The sequence below is a fragment of the Myxine glutinosa genome, chromosome 9, assembly GCF_964187855.1.
Source record: "Myxine glutinosa chromosome 9, kmMyxGlut1.1, whole genome shotgun sequence".
In the NCBI taxonomy this organism is placed as follows: Eukaryota; Metazoa; Chordata; class Myxini; order Myxiniformes; family Myxinidae; genus Myxine; species Myxine glutinosa.
Genome location: NC_136269.1, coordinates 29482685 through 29495107, shown reverse-complemented (window position 1 = coordinate 29495107; position 12423 = coordinate 29482685). Strand labels below are relative to the sequence as shown.

General features: G+C 41.6%; 1 protein-coding gene and 1 non-coding gene across 4 annotated transcripts in view; both read right to left on the bottom strand.

The window, feature by feature from the left end:
* Positions 1–12423, bottom strand: part of ABHD12 (abhydrolase domain containing 12, lysophospholipase) — a 66292-nt gene that overhangs the window by 18108 nt on the left and 35761 nt on the right. For all 3 annotated transcript variants that reach the window (XM_078784246.1, XM_078784248.1, XM_068129384.2), the window contains 3 exons: positions 7256–7293; positions 4375–4454; positions 1017–1099 (listed from right to left, as the gene is read on the bottom strand). In XM_078784246.1, the coding sequence (XP_078640372.1) occupies positions 1017–1099; positions 4375–4454; positions 7256–7293 (201 nt within the window). The remainder of the gene's footprint in view (positions 1–1016; positions 1100–4374; positions 4455–7255; positions 7294–12423) is intronic.
* Positions 12139–12279, bottom strand: LOC137435854 (U4 spliceosomal RNA). Its single transcript, XR_010986149.1, has one exon. It is a non-coding gene; the product is annotated as a U4 spliceosomal RNA (small nuclear RNA).

Sequence of the window (12423 nt, the reverse complement as noted above, 5' to 3'; positions counted from 1 at the left end):
TCTTTTCTACTCCCGCTGGTTCCTCCCCGTCCCCCTCACCTCTTTCTAAATTTCCAGTTTTTCCTTCCTGACAGTTTGCTTCTGCATCTATATTGTCCACCCCATGCATCCTCTCCTCCCTCTATTTTGTCCCTTGGCCCTGCTGTTTGTGCGTCTCCCCCTGCCCCCCAGCCCCTTTTCTACTGCTCATCTTCTTCAGTTATGTCCTTAAACCATTATATGTACTACCTCTTCATGAGCCTCGACTTTGTATACAAAAAAGGTTCCTGAAAGCATATGCAATCATGTACTATTCTCTTCCATTTTATTTTTTATTTCACCAAATTGCAAATTTGCACATCCAAAAATCATTTGCCGTGCCTCATACCCATACCCACATATCATTGCATACATGTGCCGGATATGAAAGAAATCCGTCCAGTTATTTTTGAGTCGAGGCTCTGGATGAACGGACCGAAACTACAAGTCCCCAGTTGTGCGGACACGTGGTTGGGTTCTAATAAACAGAACTCAGTAATTTTATCATTTGTTATAATAAACTTGAGATTTGTTCATCAAAATGGGATTGTCCGTGCCATCCGCTGCAAAAGAATTCATTATAAACCGGAAAGTTCATAGAACACGTTACCCCACATAGTGTTGAAGTTTATACTTCAATTTTGGAATAGTTCAGAGGCAACGTACTGTAAAACAACAAACTTGTCTTTCTATTCATGTTCCAGTTCGTGTTAAAAGTACAACATTCAATTGAAACAAGTTGTTCCTCGATCATAAACGGATAAGACGGACAGACGGACATCAAGACGGACACTCAACCCCAATATTTCGCTTGACGAGAGGCCAATGTGTAATGAGTACGCCTTATTAACAAGATCCTACCGTTTCCATGTAAGAGGCATTATCAATTACTGCACCTTACATGTAGAAATTAATTCACTACACATGTAATAAACACGCAATACACGTAACATGCAATTTCAGGAATGCTAGGATCACAAGAACTCGGATGCACTCACTTCTCATCGCTGGCGAATACGACACCACTTTCAGTGAGTGGATCCAAAAAGAACCAGTCGAACGCTGGGTACACTTTGTAGATCTGAGATTGACACGCAGCATTAGTTGTTGTCAATTATTGAATTCAAAAGGAAAAACTGATTTAAAAAAAAATTAAACCTTTTGTATCAGGGGGCCTCCCAGAGGATCAGGGGGCTCCCAGAGCATCGGGGAGCTCCCCCCAAAATTAGCAGTGGTCTGAACTACAACCTCGAGAGACGACTGTCAGGACAACAACACTACATTGAAGAGTGGACAAGTCAATTGTTCAGATTTGTGCGTAAAAAAAACTCGCATTATTGCAATGTGTCTGAAGAGTCGATGTCAGGATTCAAACAGATTCCTCCGTGCTAGTTTTCTTGCAAAACGGTTATTTTTATTCCATTTCCTGCGATGAACTCGATGTTAACTCTGTCCATTCACAACAAGATGCTCACTGCAAAAACAGCTCCCTACACCCGTTTAAGAATCGATCACTATTGTCTGGAAAAGACCATTCCCATTGCAGCTTCCTCATTAGCAATGCAGTGTGAGAGGATCATGCGAACAATTCTTTTGAAAAGACCATTTTCACCAGGTCAAAAACGAGGGGAGAAAAGATCATGGTTTTGGATTGGGAACGATCTGAGATGGTGGTGAACAACTGTCTCGAAGACCTGGAGGGAAGAATGAGATGGATGGGAATGTGGGAGTTAGTTCCAGAGGTGGTGAAAAAAGAGGCATAAATGAGTGAAGGTGAGCAGTGATCCTGGATTTTGGCAGTTAATTTCATCAGAAGGAGGTTGATGGACCACATTCACCTTGCAGGAACCTGGTGGAGGAGGAGAGGCGGAGGGAACAGTGGAGGGAGGGAACAAAGCACGGAAAGAGTAGAGGGTGCAAGACTAGAAAGGAGGTGGTAGAAGACAGAGAAACCACCGACCTGTCTGCGGTGGGAAAGTGACAGGCCCATAGACTCAGCTTCATCGCAGGAGATTCCCTACAGTCACGTGAAAAAGTAAGTACACCCCATGTAAAGTTTTGACTTTTTCAACATATTTCAACATACAGGTATTTGATCTTCATTTAAACAGTATCTATAGATAAAGGTGATCTAAATGAACAAAAAACAATGACAAATAGACTTTGCAATAATTTATTCAACAAAAAATTAACAGAGATGCCATTTCCTTCTGTGGAAAAAGTAAGTACACCCTTGGCTCTAATAGGTGGTATTGCCCCCTTTGGCAGAAACAACCTCAAGTAGGCGTTTCTTATAACTGTCTACCAGTCTCTGACATCGACTGGGAGAAATTTTTGCCCACTCCTCCATGCAGAATTCTTTCAGCTGTGCGATGTTTGAGGGGTTTCTTGCATGCACAGCTCGTTTCAAATCCCCCCACAACATCTCGATGGGATTTAGATCCGGGCTTTGACTTGGCCATTCCAGAAACCTCAATTTCTTTCTTTTCAGCCATTCCTTGGTGGATTTACTGGTATGTTTAGGGTCATTGTCATGTTGCAAGGTCCACCTTCGGTTGAGCTTCAACTTTCTGACAGAGGGCCTCACATTATCCTCAAGCACCCTCTGGTACAATGAAGAATTCATCGTGGATTCTATGATGGTGAGCTGCCCAGGCCCTGATGCAGCAAAGCTGCCCCAAACCATAATATTTCCACCACCATGCTTTACAATTGGTATCAGGTTCTTGTGGTCAAATGCTGTCTTTGGTTTTCGTCAAACATGTCTTCTGGTACTGTGGCCAAATAGCTCTACCTTTGACTCATCTGTCCAGAGCACATTGTTCCAGAAATGCTGGTCTTTGCCGAGGTGTTCATTGGCAAACTTTAGTCGTGCCCTGATGTTCTTTCTGGACAGCAAAGGTTTCCTCCTGGCACACCTCCCATGTAGATCAAATTTGTGCAGCCTCTTTCTAATGGTAGACTCGTGCACTTTGACATCAACATTGGCAAGAGCTACCTGTAGGTCCCGTGATGACATTTTGGGGTTCTTAGAGACTTCTTTCAGCATCTTGCGGTCTGCTCTCGGGCTGAACTTGCTGAGGCGGCCTGGCCTGAACAAGTTGGCAGTTGTTTGGAATCTTCTCCACTTGTAGATGATCTTCCGGACAGTCGAATGATTGATTTCAAATTGTTTGGAGATCTTTTTAAATCCCTTCCAAGACTCGTAGGCATCTATAACCTTCTTTCTGAAGGCCTCAGGGAGCTCTTTTGATCTAGGCATGGTGACACCGCACACTTCAACAACAAAGAGCAAACCAAACTAAATGTCTGAGGTTTAAATAAGACAGGTTCCTCCAAGATCCTCTCTAACGATGTTCTAATCATTTGCACCTAAGCTGGTGCACGTGATTCTAATTTTAGGTATTTGAAGTAGTGATAAATGTGGGGGTGTACTTACTTTTTCCACATGGGAAATTTGCATTTATGTTTATTTAAATTATACAATGGACTACAAAATGTAAATGTTTCATGATATTTGTTATGTTATATCACCTTTATCTATCAATATTGTTGAAATGAAGATCAAATAGCTGTATGTTGAAATATGTTGAAAAAGTCAAAACTTTACATGAGGTGTACTTACTTTTTCACGTGACTGTATAATCTTGAAGGCCTTGGTTTTCATGGCGTCAAGCTGAGCAGGATGTGAGGCATGGGAGCCAGCCCAGAGGGGAGGGGAATACTCCATTAAGCTGCACATGAAGGCCTCGCAGGTGAATAGTTCAGGTGTGCCAAGGAAGGACTTTGTAGGACGGAGGATGCCCAGTCGGCAGCTGGCTTTGAAGGCCAAATTTGAAATGTGGTTTACCCAAGAAAGATCATGGCTGATTGTGAGACCCACGAGATTGAATGAATGAACTTCCTCAAGAGAATTGTTAATGAATTAGATGGGAAAGTTTGCCAGATGGTCCTTTCGGAGAGAGATAGTGAGAGTGTGAGATTTGTCAGGATTGAAAGACATGTTCCAATTGTTTGACCAGCTTGTGATTTTATCAAGGTCTGGAGAGTGTGAAGAGGCTGCAGCCTGCCTACCTGTCTGAAGGATGAAAGTGGAAAAAATCAAATAATAAAATAATGCCTGACACACTACTGCTAATTTGCCCTTTATCTTGAGGTTACTCCCCCCACCCACCACATCATAAAATAATGATAAAAATCTCCTCAAAGCAGTCTAAGAAAGGAAAAAGATACAATTAACTTTGAAAAATTACTATCGTGGCTATTGTAACCTCTTTTCCCTTGGCCAGGTAACATGAAGCAGCAATTTAGGAAGCAAATCGCCCCATGAGTAGCTCGTCGAGTGTGTCCACATACCATGGCGAGCGGGTGACTCACAGCCTCTTCCCTGATGTTTGTGAAGGGAGATTCCAAAACAACTGCATCTGGAGGCTTTCCTGGCGTGCGCAAATGGCAGCAAGGCACAAAAAAGGTAAACGGGACATTGTGGCCACAACACAAACCATCTTTCTATCCCATTATTACACCAGCTTCCATGACCACAGCTACGGCATTGTAACTTGCATGCAGGAAAATATTGAATGACGTTATCAACTCAAACTACATGGATATTGAGGCCCATATAGAAATTTGAATTACAACTAACTGGAGGTTTTACAAGATTGCATGTTGACTAACCCCGACCACTTCCCCAACGTTCTGTTATCATATCAGGCCGAATACCCTCAAAAGTTAAGCCAGTATGCTCTTAGGAAAGCAAGTCTGAGGTACTTTAAATATAGAAAAATCGGTAAAAACAACTGGAAAGTTCATAGAACACCTTACCCCACGTCGTCTTGAGAAACAAAAAGGCATGGGCGGGGTCTACGAGCGGCAAATTTGATAGGTCAAATGATGTAAAATGTAATATTTTGTCCAAGTACTGCTTCACGGAAGGGTTTTGAAAGTGCCATCAAGGCAATTTGTGTTCTTGTGTTCAAGTATATAATTCATTTGAAATGAAAAAAAAAAAGATTTGAAAGGTTGGAGAAAAAAAAATTCTGGAAGTTTACCGCCGTTGATGCAGCGTCTTTTACACCACCTTACTAAACACATTACATTCGTTTTATTGTACCTGCTGTTCTTGTCTTTTATGATGTCCCTAAAAAACAGTAAGTTTCCTGTTTGGAATGATTTTCAAGACTGTTTGAGTGATAGACAGGCTGACAGAGTAAAAAATATATATATAAAAATTTCACCCGTGTCCGAAGAAAGCCATTCAGTTTGGCATTTTTACTATGAATTTGGCAATTCCTAGAAATGAAGGAAACTCCCCCCCGGCCAAGAGGTTTTTCGTGGCGTTTTTCCGCGGCCGCTTCTAATAACAAATGTAATAACAACACTAATCATAATAGCATAATATTAATGTTATTAAAAAACAATATCCCCTCTCCCTCCCCAAGGCGTTTTTACGATGTGCGATATTGCCCCAACCCCACCACAACCCTAGACACCCTCACGAAAGTAAATTTAATTACAGGGAATTTATAATGGTGAGGAACGGTCTGATATTTTCAATGTCCTGATCTTACATAAGTAATAGTAATTGGCAATAATAATAAGAATAATAACATGACTCCTCCGCCGCTCCCGCAGTGAGCGGGTGGACTACTGTTCAAAATACAACATTCAATTGAAATGAAGTTGTTCTTCGATGATAAACTGATGCTGGTGGACAGACAAGGTGAACCAAATGCTTAACCCCATGCACACCTTTCAGAAACGAGAAAATCTTCTTCATTCAAATTCCAGTCTTGTCATCCCCAATTCTAACCCATGATCTTTATTACCCTCATTAACATTTCGTTTCAGGGTTTCCTCCCTTCTCCCTTTCCTGTTCATCAATTCCACTGATGTTCGTCCCACTGTCAGTTCTACCTTGTAGTGTAGCAGCATAGCAAACCTGTTGTGCATTTTGTGATACAAGCACCAAATTTGGCACAAATGTACATTAATATGTTGCGAACATTTTCAGATATTGGGCCACTTGAAATTCCGTAATTTTTTTTTTCAAATTTTTTCAAATTTCGTAATTTCAAATTTTTCGGGTGACACCGTCACAATTTCGGTCTTCGAGGCCGGCCGATATAGTGGGGCGGCTTAGCCCAAATATTCAAAAGAATTGTGCATTTTGTGATACAAGCACCAAATTTGGCACAAATGTACATTAATATGTTGCGAACATTGTGTGGTCAGCAATGAAGACGAGAGTCTGAATTACATGTATGCAAAAGACCTTGTGAACCAGTGAAGCAAATACACGGGTAAGCATGAATTAAATCTAGGGCATGATATAATTTCCATGATGTTTACCTCTACACTCAATGGTGGAAGGAGGTAATGTTTTGATCCCAGCTTGTCTGTATGTCTGTTTGTCTGTTAGTCCACAAAATTCCAGACAAAGCTTGTAGTAGTGGTAGTTGTAGTGGTAGTGGTGATAACAGAAATTGTTATATAGAACTGAACTTATATTATTATTATATGCAGAAAATAACTTCATTTCTATATGCCCTGCAGTGGACAGGTTAATTGGTTTATGCACTGAAGGGGTCACCCTGGTGTGCACTGCTGTGTTCTGCCTCACTGAGTTGTTCAGGTATGATGTACTCAGCACAAGCTTCCGGTCGGCCCGGAGGTGGGGGTGCGGGGCCTGTCACGGAACGTCAAAACAAACGGCCTGCCGGGGCCGCCCAAAAGTCGGGCGTGAGGGGCGCGTCCACTAATGGAACGCCTCTCGCTTCCCAGATCGAGGGCCACGTGGTCAGGAGAACCTCGTCCCTTCTGGTCACACTTTGCCTATCGGCCGGCCTCGAAGACTGAAATTGTGACGGTGTCACCCGAAAAATTTGAAATTACGAAATTTGAAAAAAAAAATTACGGAATTTCAAGTGGCCCAATATCTGAAAATGTTCGCAACATATTAATGTACATTTGTGCCAAATTTGGTGCTTGTTTCACAAAATGCACAATTCTTTTGAATATTTGGGCTAAGCCACCCCACTATTGCTCTTCCATGAGGCTCGGTCACGTGAAAGAAAAATAAATAAATAACTAAACAAATACATGAATAAATAAAACCATGAGAATATGAAATTGTGTCATGGCAGGATGGCATGGCTTCACCCTTTCCTCATTTGCTTTTTCCTAATTGCTCAATTTGGAGCGTCATCGTTGGTTCATTGTCGTGTGCAGGTCTTACCTTGTTCACAAAGCTTTCGGGCCACATTGGTCGCAACACTGTGGAGGAATCGGACACAAACACGCATCGTTCAGTAACTCAGCTTTACAATTCTTTGCTGCAGTGAAATCCCAATAAAACATTGCAGAGCGAAAAGTAAATGTGTTATGACAAATAACAAATTACAACAGCTGTGCCAGTTCCATAGAAAAATGGGCTCGTTTCATGCATTATACTTCCATTGCAACACAGGAAGAGAGAAAAAGGACTCCCGAATGACTCGGAATGAAGGCGCCTCGGCAGGTGTAGTTCACACTCCACAATCACGTTATTTAAGCATCGTGCCCATTTGGAATGAATAATAACCAACCGGGCATCATGGAGGGACGAAGTGGGTACATTGGGGGCATGTTAGTGAGGACACCGGACTCTCATCCTAGAGTTTGTGGCTTTACATCCGGTTGAAGGCAGCAGTATTAGGCGTTTGAAATCCAAGCTTCAGGAAGTTGAGTTAGTTTCAGAACAGACGCGGAGAATGTATGATTTGTGAAAACCCAGCTGGCTCACAAACGACCTTCATAGTGGCGATGATATGCCAGCCCACTTGGTCTGGTCCAAATATGATGCTCATTCATTGTGGTCGACTATTATTCCCTTCGCTTGTTTTGCGTTTTGATAAGATCATTACTAACGAATATGGCCTTCACCTTCTGTGCTTTCCCTATAAAAAAAAAAAGAAACATGTACCCAAATAATGAATACAAATGATGTGGGGCATTTGAAGGATCTCGTGACACCCATGTTCTTTCTTTACATACAAGTGTCAAGGATCATGGGAGAGCAGAATAACAGGGGAAAGGTGAGAACATGGGACATGTTCCAGACAGATGATCAGTTGTGCATTTTCTCAAGATGGGTCCGAGAGGGTTTCCGTTACAGCCCGCCTGGCCGAGAGGTGAAGGAAGTATGTTGCACAAAGTGGAGGACAGGCCTCTACATGTACAATATAGGAGAGAACTCCATTGAAAGCAACGCGCTCCTTGTGAATGCACAGGAAACCAGGCTACAACCTTTAGTCGAGAGTTTATAAATCAAGGCGAGATGCCCCGAGAGTCAAATGGATAGGAGATGCTCAGTGAAATGGGTCTGATGTCTTGTTTTTGAGATTGTAGATGTCCAATGAACGTTCACACCAATAGCGGTAGATCCATGGTGGAATGACTTGGGCAGAAGCGTAGCGAATGGTAAGAGATCAGACGGTAGAGTGAAGATGAATCTTAGCATCTGGCGAGTGCATATGCATTCCGGAGGTAATATGAAGGTAGCGAGGCGACACGGACGACTCCCACCTCAAAAGAGCAATGCAGGAGGCAATGTCGAAGATCAAGTTGATAGACCATTGCTCACTGGTCACAAAAGCTCACCACAACGAGGGCGGGTACCCAAGTGACCAACCACTGGATAGGAAGAGTGAATTGCTGGAAGCTCATATGTAGCCAAACACCTCTTCATTTACACTTTGTACATTTACATTTGTACTCTGTACATTTACATACACTGATGCACTTTGCTGGGAGGTGGGAGATTGAGGGGACTTACCAAGTCATATCCAATGGACAAACATGACAAATTCATCTGCCATATTCTCCGCTTTGCTTTAAGAATAAAATCGCGTATGGTGAACTTTCAGATACACAGCGATCCAGCTTTGTCAGAAATTTATGCAATATTTGTCCAGGGTCATGAAAGGCTGAACATATGTCACTAAAACAACTTTTATTGGCTTACATTGGATAAGCTATGATAGGTGAAGGCCTTATATGAATCACGTGGACGATGACAAAGCAGTCGTCGTAAAAGGCAATGAGCGTGTGTGACCCCAGAATACCTGGTACAAGTAAGAAACAAGAAAAAGAGCAATCAGATTGCAAACCCCCACCAGGATGTATTTTCAGTGGTTTTTAAGGCTTTTGTGTTAAAACAAATATGGCGGCCGAACCACGTGACCGATGACGTCATAATTATTTTTTTCAAACTAATATATTCCTAGATTATGCTCAAGAAATTTCATCTTGATCGGATGAAGTTTTCTACTTGTCGAATTATGACGTCATAATGGAGGCACCTATGACATCATCATTAACATATTTTATTCCCCATGGAGAGTTATTTACAATGAGCCATGTCCCAATTTTTTCTATTCAGCACTTTCCGAGATATAGAGGTGCAAAGTTTTTAGATTTTTCCAAGATGGCGGCCGAACCACGTGACCCATGACGTCATCATTATCATTAAAAAATTATACAGGTGGAGTTGCACCTATGGTGAAACTTTCCTGTCAATCGGACCAACGGTTGCAGAGAAAATCATATTTATTCTGTGCGGACAAACAAACAGACAAACAGCCAAACAAGAAGACAATGTCAATGACGTCCCCCACCAAGCACGATACTTGCAAAATCCGCCCCCCACCCCCAAGAAAAAAAATTCCATCGATACAGCAAATTGTCCATTTCATCAAGATTAAAATTGACAATCATGATCAAAGCTCAGGTCAATAGGAAGAAAAGTGACGATTTTTCAGATGAAAAATGATGATTTTGGAAGGTTGACCTTGAGTTGACCTTTGACATTTTGACCTCAAAAATAGTTCGTTTCCGTATTTAGTGACAATGTGCAAATGCTGTTCAATTTTCAAGTCAATCGGATGAAAATTGAGGATTTTAAAAACTTGGCCTATGTTGACCACTTGGCCTATGTTGACCTTTTGGCCTATGTTGACCTCAAAAATAGTTGGTGGTTGAATTCAGTGACCAGATATGCAAGTCATCTTCAAATTTCAAGTCAATCGGATGTAAATTGAGGATTTTAGAAATTTGGCCTATGTTGACCTCAAAAATACTTGGTGGTTGAATTCATTGACCAGATATGCAAGTCCTCTTCAAATTTCAAGTCAATTGGATGAAAATTGAGGATTTTAGAAATTTGGCCTATGTTGACCTTTTGGCCGATGTTGACCTCAAAAATAGTTGGTGGTTGAATTCAATGACCATATATGTAAATCCTCTTCGAATTATAAGTCAATCAAATGAAAATAGGTGATTTTAGAAATTCGGCCGATATTGACCATTTGGCCTATGTTCACCTAAAATATAATTTGTGGTTGAATTCAGTGACCAGATATGCAAGTCCTCTTCAAATTTCAAGTCAATCGGATGAAAATTGAGGATTTTAGAAATTTGGCCTATGTTGACCTTTTGGCCTACGTTGACCTCAAAAATACTTGGTGGTTGAATTCAATGAACAGATATGCAAGTCCTCTTCAAATTTCAAGTCAATCGGATGAAAATTGAGGATTTTAGAAATTTGGCCTATGTTGACCTTTTGGCCTATGTTGACCTCAAATATACTTGGTGGTTGAATTCAGTGACCAGATATGCAAGTCCTCTTAAAATTTCAAGTCTATCGGATGAAAATTGAGGATTTTAGAAATTCGGCAAAGTTGGTGACCTTTGGCCTATGTTGACCTTTTGACCTTTTGATCCCAAAAACAATAGGCTTCTCAATTGGGACGACATATACAACTTGGTGAAGTTTCGTGAGGATCGGTTTAGAATTGTGACCTCTAGGCCGGTGACAAAGAGACAGACAAACAGACAGACAGACAGACAGAACCACAAACGCAGCCGACCAATATACTTGAAAAATCTTCGATTTTGCAAGTAACAAACGGACTCAAATGCAATACCCTCTCCTCTGGGGAAAGAAATTAGAATAAAGGAGACAGGGTGAGGGAAGGAATAAAGATAAGAAAGTGAAGAGGGGTAACAACTCCAACTTGAACAGCACTCGGTAGAGCGCATACCTACACCAGGTTGAGCAGTTTGTTTTGTATCCACTGATAGGCCGGATCTGGATTTGGACCTGAACAAAAATCGAATCGGCCTGTTGTTGTCACTGAACCAACTCGTCCAACTCGTCCACCAAGTTTAGCCATAATACGTCAATAACTTTTTGAGATATCGTGCTATGCATAGTTTTTGGCCCCGTCTCGTAATGGTGAAGAATTGATCATATGGGTGATATTAACTTGCCAGGGATCAATTGGGTCCAGGAAGAGGGAAAGGGCAGACAGATGGTAGAATGTGCAAGGATCCTGTTAAGAGTTACATTTCAGGATAGTAGTGTAAAGCTGGTAGATTTAAGAAAGTTAAACCTTGAAGGTGTAAAGACATGGGTGAATGCTAGTACCTGCCCCACCAGGTATACAATACTCTGCCACGGGGTTCGAACCACCTTCTTCCCAGACTCAGAGAAGACTCTCTAACCGGTCATTACACCACAGTATCTGGTACATTCCGATTTGTTTCACATTCTTGTCACGACGAGTGTAAACCTGTGCAGGTGAGCTGTTTGGTACAAAGCCGACACGAACCAACAGGTGGCGACATCGCCGAGAACTCTGAACCTCCTCGATGTAAATTGAATCCCATAAAACATTCCAACTTGAACCTTAAACTTTACATGCAAATAAAGAAGAGTCCAGGCATGCATATTCCCACTGAGCCGTTATTGGTACATTTACAGTCGAACTTTGTTGGTTTTTTTTTTGCTCTCAGCTCTTTCTTTTAGCTGAGCTCTCAACTCAGCTCTTTCACGAGCCTCGATTCAATATACAAAAAAAAATTCAAATAAACCAAAGTTTGATTTTTTAAAATAAATTAAACATTATTATATTATAAAATGTACAACGGTACTGTGACGTATCTGCGGTCTGCGCAATTAAAGGGTAAAAGGCAGGAGATGCACGTGTTATTCCACGCGGGAAAGCCACTGCGCATGCGCACCAGTCCCTTTATACATGCGCAATGGCAGGTAAATCTGTTATTGGTTTCAAAATGGAGCTCCCGGAAGAGCCGTCAAAAATTGCCAACGCCGACCATATTTCAGGTCGTCACGGCGGGGTATTGGGAAAAGTTTTCAATTAGCAATAATCGCGCCTCGGGTAAACCTCATTGGCTACGATACTGCCACTGCGCAAAGCTAGCGAGTACCCTCACGTGGGTTGGTTATTCACTACGACCATTCTCACTCTAATGGTGTCTGTGTATAACCTTCATCAAACTACCTTTACCTTTGTTATATTAAATAAACTCGAATCTTGTAATTATTCTCGGGATTGTTTCACT